The 11,608-nt window shown below is 43.0% G+C and overlaps 1 protein-coding gene across 11 annotated transcripts in view; it reads right to left on the bottom strand.

Annotated features, from left to right (window-relative positions):
* LCOR (ligand dependent nuclear receptor corepressor) overlaps positions 1-3,625 on the bottom strand; it is a 138,306-nt gene extending 134,681 nt beyond the window's left edge. For 6 of the 11 annotated variants that reach the window (XR_006739286.1, XR_006739287.1, XR_006739285.1 and 3 more), the window contains exon 1: positions 3,500-3,625. Coding sequence is in view for 3 of the 11 variants with exons in the window: in XM_045568738.1 (XP_045424694.1) it covers positions 3,500-3,596 (97 nt within the window). In the remaining 8 variants the exon portion in view is untranslated. Of the gene's footprint in view, positions 1-2,101; positions 2,147-2,462; positions 2,537-2,827; positions 2,919-3,499 lie in introns of those variants that run through there. The other 5 variants (XR_006739289.1, XM_045568742.1, XR_006739290.1 and 2 more) reach the window with 4 other exon arrangements.
* Positions 3,626-11,608: the final 7,983 nt, after the last annotated feature.

Here is an 11,608-nt window from a genome sequence, read left to right on the forward strand (position 1 = left end):
TAATAACCAATTCTCACTATGTAAGAAATTCCAGGCCATTTTATGTAGCCCCATAAGGCTAAAAAAATGGCATTATTCAAATGCTTCCTAGAATTGCTCCAGCTACAAGCACATCTGAGGAAATTAGGACAATTTGAAATAACTTTCTGTAAGCCAAAGAGACTCATTTGCTATCTTTTTTTAGCCAAGCTAGAGCTAAGCTGAAATCACAACTTTCTCTACACTGAGGACAGCTTCTTAAGAATACAGCAAGGGCAAGGAGCAGCAGAGCAATAGGTTACATCACATCAGGCGCAGAAAGAACCTAGATCTTCCTGGAATCTGGACTGATCATTCTAGTCCCAGAGGACCCCTTAATAATCATCTGGTAACCAAATAGCCATCTTGAACATAAGCACTGTCCGAACCCAATACTAACTCCAATTCAACTAAACCTAATCACAGAATCACCACCACCATCCCCCCCAAGAGAAGGAAGAATTCTATTTTAGAAATGACTGAGAATCCATTTTTAATCAACAGGCTGCTGCTATAAATTAAATATCACTTAGAAACCAAACGACTCTAAAGTATTAAGATAATCCGTCAAGAGAATCAAATAGAAGGTAAACTGTTGGAGAACCAATCCCATTAAAATAAAAGGGCGAATTTTTACGTCTGGTAGTAAACCACAGTTGACTTTTGGATTGTGTAAGGTTCATTGCCAGTCCTTTTAAATATAGAAAGTTAGTAACACTACAATTGATTTACTTAGAGCTCTCCTCTTGAAGAACAAAATTACACATAATAAAAGAGAAAATATGAGGCCCAATTGATTTTAGCTGGGAGACTATCAATATATACTGCTGCTCAGAGTAAAATATCACTCTGCACTCTGGACTCTAAATATCTCCTGAACTTTACCACCTTGAAAGTGGAAATTTGGAGTTAAAAGTATCTTTAAGAAAACTGATCAGCAGATTAAAATACTCCTTCAAATAAGTATCCAAATTCTGATATTCCACTGAGATGTTTACAGAAGGATTTTATCAGTCATAATTTAAAAAACCAAAAAATACCTTGTCAAGCAGCAATAACTAACCACTAATGCTAGCAGTGACTGATGAAAAAAGGTCCTGAGGCAGAAGGCAAGGATTCAAAGCAAACAAAATTAGAATAAGATAAACAACTCATTAAAATTATCTCAACTAAAATAACATTAACAAGAAATCTACAGGGCTACATTCACCAATTTCAAAATCTTTGAAGGACTTAAAAAGCCCTAGTGAAAGAAACCAATCACTAAGTAAAACAAACACAAGAACTAAAAATTCTTCAAAATAATCTCAGGATTTCATATTAACCCACCATTCTGAAAATGCATTAATTTCATGCTTCTCAAAACCTCATATATGTGCTCTCCTCTATGATGATTACAAACAATACATAATTCAAAAAGTGCTTAAGCTGATGTAACATTTTAATGAATGTATGATAGGTTTCAGAGAATAAGATAAGTAGAACCAGAGCAAAGGATAACTGATAACCAAAAGGCTGTTTGTTTCCTAGAGGGCAGAACTCATCTTGGATTGGCAGGAGGGGGATTTTAAAATGCATTCACAAGACAAATTATACCAAAAAACCCTGATTCGTGCCTTTATTATTTACACAAGCGTTATGTTTGAAAATGTGTTATGGAAATGTACTTTCAACCTTTGGACAACCAAAGTGATACCATATATCTTAAAGCATTGTTGGGTATATTAATTTTGGTATTACAGTCTAAGTCCTTAACAAAATTCACATTATACACTTTCATAATGAAACAGTGCAAAAATGAAAAGGTTTATATTCTCTAAGTAAAGATTACCTTATTTTTCACTTGTTTAAAGTTTCAGTTTTGCTTTTTAATCCATTACAGAAAACATCCCTTATGGGACATTGTAAAGGGCAGACCCTCCTGTCAAGCCAGAAGGCTCAAACACAAAGACACTGAGCTAACCAAGTGCTGTAATTCTTCCAAACTGAGCCTCTCCACACCCCCTCCACCCTTCCCCCCAACAGATATGTCTATTAAATCAGTGTCTGTTCTCCCCCTCGCACAACAAAGAGAACTTCTCACCGCATGAAATTGCCGCTGAATGGACACCAGAAAGCAGGATTTGCATAATTCCTTCCAACGAAACCCTGTCGGGAAGGAGGGGATGAGGGGCCCAAGCGAACGGATACAATCTCCTAGATTCTGCAGGGGAAGACCTGGTTCCCAAGAATATTCCCCTGGGGGAGAAGGGGCTGGAATTCTGGGCCTCCCCGAGGACTGGGCGTGGGGGACAGAGGACGACAAGAGGGCATTTCCCCACACATCAGCAGCACCGAAGCAAAGATGGGGAAGTAACAATGCTGGAGGACAGGAGAGTCAGACACAGGATGGACTGGGGCTAGGGGGCGGCGGGCGGAGCGGAGACACCACACGGGCCACTTACTTTTTGGAGGGGGGTTAAATATATGAGTTAAGCCCTTATGGTCCCGCCGGCCGCCGCACAGAGGGAAACGGGACCTTGGGAGAGAAAAACAGACAAAACACACAGTGTGAGAGGCGCAGCTCGCCGCCCGGCCCCTCCCGGGGCGCCCCCGTCCACACTCCCTCCGGCCCGCGGGGAAAAAAGGCACCCGAGGGCGGCCCGGGTCCGGGAGGCGGGGGGCGGACGAGGCATTCGGCGAGGCGGCGGCTCCGGCCAATCCCCGGGAGGCGACATAAGCGACCCCCGCCCGAGGTCCTCAGTCGGACCCGGTCCCACCCCCTCCTCCCCGCCGCGCACACACCGAACACAAATACGCACACACTGACCCGTGCGTCGAGGATTAACTCCCCGGCCGCCGCCGCCCGCAGAGGAAGTGCAGCCGCTGCCCCCCGCGGCCATGACACCCCACTTGGCTCGGTCAGGCGCACCCGGGGCCTGTGACAGCTCCGGCTCCCTCCGCCCCCATCTCCACCTCACGCCTCGCACACGCCCGAACGCCGGGCGCCCGCCCGCCGCCCGCCGCGCGTGCACGCAGGGATGGGGGCGCGCCGCCGCGCGTGGGGGAGGGGTGGCGGGGAGGGGGACGGTGGCGGCGAGCGCGCAGGTGGGGGCTGAGCACGCCCCCGCCCTCGCAGCGCCTCCAGTCCCGGGGCAGCGCCGCGGGGCAAGTCTCCACAATAAGCTGGCGGCGGCGCCCGGCCGGGAGAGAGGGGGGGAGGGGAACGAGGGGAGGAGGAGGGGCACGCGCTCCCGCCGAGAGCCCGCCCCGGGGAGGCGCACGGAGAGGAGGGGCTGGTGCGCGCGCTCAGCGCGAGAGGGGAGGCCCGCCCCGAGGTCGCGCGCACTCGCACTCCGGGGGGTGGGGGAGGGGGACGCCCGAGCCAAAGAGGGCGGGCGGGCCGGAGCAGCAATTGCCTCTGCCCCCGCTCCCTCCCCGGTCCGGGGCAGCCCGCAGCGAGGCGGCCCGAAGGCCAGCGGCGGCCGGCGGAGGGTCTCACCTACACAGTGGATGAGCTTGTGGCGCCACGAATCCAGTTCTTGCCGAAAGCCGCGTCTCTCAACGGAGCATTGCTGCCGCCTACACACCCTCGCCATCTTCTGCCGCCCGCCCGGCCCTGCCTCCGCCGCGGCCCCGCGCACGCCCAGCCGCGTCGCCCGGGGCCGCGCACGTACCCGGAGCCCGGGCGTCGCGCCTCCCGCCGGGGGCGGCGCGGGGGCAGGGCCGGCCTCACCTCGCCGTGGCCCCGGCGTGGCCCCGGGGCGGTCTGGGCCTGCGCGCCCGTCCCGCGCGCTTCACTTCGCCGCCAGCCCGGGCCGCGGTCCCCACGGTCCGCCGCTGCGTTCGCCGCCGCCTAAGGCTGCCCAGGACGGCGCCTTCCCACGGCCGGAGGCCGGCCCGCGCCGTCCTCGCACTGTCCCCCAAGGCCATGGCTGCCCCTTCCTTCCCTGGGGCTTTTTGTTTTTTAAGTTAGCTGCTTTTATCACTTCCAACCTGCCTATCGCCCAACACCAACTGTTGCAAGTTCCGTGGTAACTGCTGGTCTGAACTCGGTCGAAACTGCTCCTCCCAGGAGCCTGGTTAAGAAGCAGAAATAAGAATAAATGCCCGGGTGCCCGTGGAGGCTCTGAGCCCGAAGGTTTTCAAAGGTGAAATGGATACGTGTTATTAAGTCACTGGGAGACTTAGCTAACGTTCGTAAACCCAGTAAAAAAATGGAAATCAAGCGTTTTAATTAAAAAAAAATTAAAAAGTTTCTACTAGCAAGGCTAATTATAAGCGAAATTCCCGAGGGATTTCAGAAAAGTGTGTTAAAGTCAAAATGATATTTCAAAAGAAGGCTTAATTAAGAATACTCAAAGACTGTTGGAAATACCTTAGTTTCGGTTTTCAGGAAAGGACTCGAAGAGAAATCTTTTCCATAAGAAAGAGGATTTCCAGGTGCCTCTTGGAATAATTAAATCACTCAGGCCTGGTACCCCAGGATTCTGGCCTCTTCCCCACCTTTGGGGTTTAAGATTAAGAGCAAAAATGCATTCCTGCTTTAGATATTTAAATTTAAGTTTGATGACTTAATTTTAAATACTGTAGTAGGTAAAAGAAAGTCGTCAAATACTTGACATCAAGGATAGTGTATTGACTTAGGTCTTTTAAAAGGTAGTGGTCCTGGTTCTCTGAACCAGGCACTTGTGGAATGGCGAGACGACGTATTTATCCATAAATAGATGAACTGGGTGGGCCTCTCGGAGGGGTTTGAGATGTGCGAATACAAAGGCAACTTTGTCCCCACCGCCCCAATCTTAAAACCAATGATCTTTCCACAATTCTCAGAAGTCCATAGTATTTCATTGGCTTAAGAGTACTGTCAAATGAACAAGCTATTAAGTCAGGAAGTATTGAGTATCTGTGTACATAACACTGTCCTGAGGGGTGAGGGGAAAGGACGACTACAAGATAAAAGATTGCTGTGGGCAGCCATCCTTTACATGTGGTGGCAAGATATCTTGATTCACCAACTTGAAACTTCCCTTCTTTACCGCTAGGTGGTGAGTGTGAGTCTTCTGTGGCGTTTAACCGAGTTTCTATGGTGTTTGTATAAAGTATATTTCAAAAAGTTTAAAATACAAGAACAACATGTAACTCTAAAATGAGTTAATAATGAATGTATTTTCCAATCACCCCACATAATTTTTTTAAGAAGCAACCGAATCAAGGGTAATACTTCCTCAACATAATCTCTTAGTCTCAGATAGGTAGATTCAGAGGCTTCTAAATTGAGGTATGGAATTGGAAGACAGGTAAGGTGACCTGACCAATGTAACATTGCTGCTAGGTAGAGGGAGGGCAACAAAAGCCAGGTGATAAGTTTCCCAATTCCCAGCTTAACGCTGTTTCCACTATTCCACTTTGAATCCCAATTTCTGCTTCACTTATTTTAAGTTGGGAGGCAACATATGGTTGGCTCCTCACAAAGGCCTATTTGGAAGGAAGGATAAGGAGGGCAATAATAATAACTGTCATTCATGGAGTACCTACTGTATGGTTAGTATTGCAGCATTATTTCGTTCCATCTGAATAATAATGCCACGAAGTGGTTATTATTTTACCACATTTTCCAAATGAGGTACTCCAGACTCAGAGGAGTTAAATACATTTGTCCAAGGTCATATAGCTACCAAATGGCAGGACTAGAATTCTGAGATCTCCCAGACTCCAAACCCCTCTAAATTGTCCTGCAAGTATTATAGAAGCAGGACTTTGCAAGCAGAGGATTCATTTAATTCCATGTGAGATGACCCATACACAGTTGAGCAGTTGAACCAACATTCTGAGTTCTTATCACATGTTTGGCAGTGTTGTAGGCACTGAGGACACACAGGTAGCTAAGATACAATTTCTGGCCTCTGTTGTTTTTGGCTACCCTAGAAGAGGGCCTTAGCTGAAAACTCTTCCATTATAGGGAGGGGCAAGCAATATGGCATGGTAGTTATGAGACTAGGATCTGAAGACATCGCTTGATTGGAATCTTGGCTCCATCTCTTAGTGGCTGTGTGGCCTTGATAAATTAACTTCTCTGTTCATCAATTTCCTCATGTGAAAAAGAGGCTAATAATCATCTACAAGATGGAATTTGTGTGAAGGTGAAATGAAACAATCCACGTACAGTTGCTAACACATCATTAGTATGAAATGAGCATCATTTCTCATGATCAAGCCCTCCTAAGCTTCTGTTTGCCACGTCTGCAGGCTGACAGGAAGCCCAGATTCGTGTGCAGCTTGGAGTCAATCTGAGAGTATGAAGGAATGACAGCAATGACCTTGGCCCTTGAAACCAATATTCTCTGATCCACGTTCTATAGTTCTCACAATGGGCTCCAGATGATAGGAAGAAATGGAGCATGGAAAAAAAATATCAGAGGGGGAGTAGCCTCTGTGAACCACGGAACTTGGTTAGTCAGTATTAGATCAACCACTACCTTGTGTCTTGTTAGCTGGAGGTGGCATGCAATAGAGAAATGACCATCGATAAGTGGGAGGATGAAATGAATTTGGGCCTTTTAAAAAAGAAAAGCACATTCTGACAGGAGACTTTTTAAAAAGCAGTCAATTTCTAATGAATTCCAACAAACACTTTTTGAAGCACTTTTCATAGATTATGTCATTTATTCTTCATAATGACCTAATCAACCATCCCCATTTTAGAGCACAGAGAGGTTAAGAAATTTTTCCAGGGTCAAACAAGTTATAGTAGATTTGGATTCAAATTCAGGCAATCTGGCTGCAGAGCCAGCTCTTTATCCATTGCACTATTTTTCTTCCAATGGTGCTACTAGGGGAAATGGAACCTAGAGTCAGAAACAAAACTTAGCCAGACAGAAGGGAAACCATGTCAATTGGTCACATGGCTTGGTCTTTTTGAGGAACTACTCATGTAGTGGCTCTTCTTGCTTATTAAAAGACTTTCAGAGTTACTGTCTTCTCATTATGTCTTCCTGTGTGCCAGTGGCCTAGAAAATTTTGTGACTTTAAGTTATATGCATGGAATTTATTTTTCTTTTACAGTTTTATTGAGATATATTTCACATACCATAAAATTTGCCGATTTAAAGTATATACTTTAGGGGGTTTTAGTATATGCATAGAGTTGTGAAATCATCACCACAATCACTTTTAGAACATTTTCGTCACCCCAAAAAGAAACCCATTAGCCGTTGTTCACCATTCCCCTTTCCCTCAGCCACTGGCAACAACTAATCTATTTTTTTCTGTATGAATTTTCTTATTCTGGACATTTCACATAAATGGAATCATCATACAACAGGTGGTCTTTTGTGACTGGCCACTTGCACTTAGCATACCGTTTTTATGAGGTTCATAAGGTTCTTCTACATTGTAGCATGTGTCAGTATTTACTTTTTATTGCCAAATAATATTTCATCATATAGATATACAACTGTTTATCCATTCTAGTTGATGTATATTTTTATTGTTTTCACTTTCTGGCAATTATGAATAATGTTGCTGTGAATATTTGTGTATAAGTTTTTATGTAGGCGTATGTTTTCATGTTTATTTTGAATATGAATATGAATGCTTCATATTTATTTTGAGTATGAATATGAATGTTTCATATTTATTTTGAAATAATTTCAAATAACAGAAAAGTTGTAAGAACTCTCATGTCCCCTTCACTCAGGTTCCTTAATTTTTAATATTTTACCACATCTGCTTTCACTCTCTGTTTGTGTATATTATATGGTTTTGTTGTTATTTTGGATCTTTTTGTGAACAGTCTGATAGGAAGCTGCAGACTCAATACCTTATATATCCAATGTATGTCCACAATCATGTTTGCTCATGACTAGACAGTCATACGTGTTGATAGGAAGCCTACAGAAATGAGGCTGGGCTCTTCATTGTATATCATTAAGAGCCACATGATGTCAATCCTTGGTATCCGTGTTATGAAAACTTTGCTTATCTGATCAAGTAGTTTTCTCCACCATAAAATCACCATTTTTTCCTTTGTACTTGATAAATATTTTGTGGGGAGATATCCTGAGATTATGTCAATATCCTGTCCCTCATCAAACCCTCACCTACCAGCTTTAACATTCATTAATGATTGAATCATTCATCATAATGATGATGGTCAATAGTGATTTTCTTACTTCATCGTTTCTTCTCCATTTATTAGGTAGCATTCTAATGAGAGGATGAGTTTTCCCTTCTCTTCCTTTATTTATTTATTCATTTAGTTATTGATCTCAGTATGGACTCATGGATTTCTATTTCATTCAATGGATTGTAATGTATTGCTATGATTATTTATTTTCATGCACAAATTTTTTTCTCATCAATGTTATAATGAAATCACATTGAACGACACTATGTTATTTGAGGAACTGCTGTATATGTAATATTAATTAAAACTCTACGTATTTTATAAGAATACAGACATATCCAAGAACATATATTAAACACATTGGCCTGGTAGCCTATGTTGAGAGGAGGGATGGGGTGGCAATGGGAAATAAAAGGGAAAAAGAAAATAAGAGAAAAAGAAAGATTCCCTTTATAGAGCAATAATGATAGTGTACCATAAACTGAGTAATATAATTAACTGTGCACCTGAGATTTTTTAGAAATGTATTTTATCCATCTAATTAATAGTAATTCTTTCATTCAGGCTGTTCTCTCACAATATGAGTGGTAGGTTGCCTCTATTTGCTTGAAAATACAGTTCTCCTTCCTCTATTCTCATGATGGCTCTGTCCAATCAGGAGGCATTCAAACAAGAAGCAGAAGAATACTCACACTTGTGGGATACTTCTTCTCCACTCACAATACTTCACTAATTTCTGCCAGGTTTTCTCCTTGAGACTTAACTCCTACATCTAGCTTTGGAAATTTATCATAGTCCCCAAGTTTGGGGGCAGAAACAAAAACCGAAGAGCAGAAACCGTCTCAAGCTAACTCAAATTGTTGGGAAGTAGGATTAAGGTGAAGGTACGGAAACAAAGCACAGCTGGAGAGCCAGGAGGGAGAGGTCGTGCAAGCATATGACAGTTACTCTGTCCGCTTCTGTGTCTGTCCAGTTCCTGGAGGACAGCAGAAATGGCGAACAGATCAGCAACCAAGAAGGGGAAGACCATCAGGCAAAGCAAAGTACTCCAAGTCTAGATCCCCAGTTGTATAGCATCTATGGGGATGTCCTTCTACTTGGATTCTGCTGTCCTTTGTAGGAATGGGACCAGCCTTGAAGTTGGTCTGGATACGGACACAACGAACCTTTACTCCACTCCTCAGATAAAATTTATCATCTGCACAATCTATTTGGAAATCATCTGTGATGGTCTTGAGCTTTTGTTAAAGTTGTGTACTGCTCATCAAATTTCCATACTTAGTTCTCCCAAAGTAGAATGTAAGCTATTTAAAGACAAATGTGTCCAGTCTGGCACAGTTCTTTCAGCAGCCGAAGCTATCATAGGAAAAGGGCCTCTCAATGGATAACAAAAGTTTGAGGACTAGTTCTACATGGCCTATTTTGTGCTGAGATGTCATGTCTTCTCTTTCTTTTACATCTTCTCCCAACTATCTGTTCATTCTTCCATCATTCTCCCACCTTAGCCCATATATTCACAAACTTAGCTCTTCCTTCACTCCATGGGTTTGAATCCCAAACTCGGTACATACCTAACTCCTCTAAGCCTCAGTTTGCTTATCAATAAAATAGGGCTAATAATAGTTACCTACATCAAAGGATTGTTGTGAGGATTAAAAGAGATAATCCATGTGAATCACTTACTTGTCTGGCATATAATGCCAGTGAACATTGATACTATTTTTCAGGAATTCATTCACAAACTAGTTTATGGATTATTCATATCAGATAGACCCTTCCTCCTCCACTAAAATCCTCCCTAAAACCCAACCCAGAGATGCTGTCCTTGCAAATGATATCTCTGGTAGACATGATTGGGTCTCAGGGTAAAATCTTGACATTTTATCTAATTATAAAATATGCATAGCCTTTTCCCCAGCATTTTCACTTCCAGGAATTTAATCTATAAAAATATTTTTAACAAGTAAAAAACTATAAATGTACAAGGAAGTTTTAATTGTGGAAAAATTAAATAAGCCATGATGTGTGTACTATATATAGATATAGAGCTATGCATAAATGCAGAATAAGAACTACAATATATTGTTAAATGGCAAAAGAAAGCTGCAAAATTGCATGCATAGTTTAACATGGTTGGATTTAAAAAGTTAAATATGTATATGCATGGTATGGTCTGAATGTTTGTGTCCCTCCAAAATTCATGTTGAAACCTAATCCCCTTTGTGGTGGTATTAAGAGATGGGACCTTTAAGAGATGATTAAATCATGAGGGCTGTGCACTTATGAATGGGATTACTGCCCTTATATAAGAGGCTTGAGGGAGACTTCTGCTCTTTCTGCCATGTGAGAACGCAAAGAGCAGGCCCTCCTCAGACCTGGAATCCACTGGCACCATAAATTTGGACTTCCTGGCCCACCAAACTGTGAGCAGTAAACTTCTATTGTTTATAAATTACCCAGTCTAAGGTATTTTGTTATAGCATCCTGGGTGGACAATGGATTAAGAACACACACACACACACACACACACACACCTGTATTATCTCCCAGAAGTCAAATTGCTGGGACAAAGGGATTGCATACTTCAAAATGTGATAGATTACTCTCCAACAATATATTATTCCACTAGTGACATACAGGTTGACCATCCCAAATCTGAAAATATGAAATCCAAAATGTTCCAAAATCTAAAACTTTTTGAGTGTTGACATGACACTCAAAGAAAATATTCATTGGAGCATTTCTGATCTCAAATTTTCCTGTTTGAGATGCTCAAGTATAATCCAAATATTCCAAAGCCTGAAAAACATCCCAAATTCAAAACACGTCTGGGCCCAAGCATTTCGAATAAGAAATTCTCAACCTGTACAAATGCGTGAGATATCCCTTGTCCCTATATCCATTTGTAGCTACCACTGAATTTCCCTGCTCCCTTTTATAGCAAATTCTTCAAAATATTTGTTTATGTTTGTTGCCTCTATTCCTTATTGTCCGTCCCTCAAGCCCCTCCAATTTAGCCCTTTCTCCCACTATTCCACTGAAATCTAATTTGTCAAAAGTCACGAGTGGTCTATATCATGAAAAATCTAATGGTTGACTTTCAGTGATCTTCTCTGATACCTCAGCAGTTTTTGACACCATTGAACACACTTTTCCTCTTAAAACACTTTCTTCATAAGGCTTCCTATTAATCTTTCTACCTCACTAGCTCCTCCAACTCAGTCTCATTTGCTGGCTCCTCCTCCTCCTCCTCCCATCCTGAAATGCTGGAATACCCACAACACTCTTCTCTGCTCTATCTGCCCTCACCTCCTCAGTAATCTCTTCCAGTTCCATGACTTTAGATGCCATCCACATACCAATGACCCCCAAATTTATAATTCCATCCTTGTCTCATTCCCTGAGCAACAACTTCCTACTCTGTATCTCCTCTTGAATGTCTAACAGGCATCTCAAACTTAATATATCCAAACCCAACATCTT

This window comes from Lemur catta, chromosome 14, assembly GCF_020740605.2.
Source record: "Lemur catta isolate mLemCat1 chromosome 14, mLemCat1.pri, whole genome shotgun sequence".
NCBI classification, from domain to species: Eukaryota; Metazoa; Chordata; class Mammalia; order Primates; family Lemuridae; genus Lemur; species Lemur catta.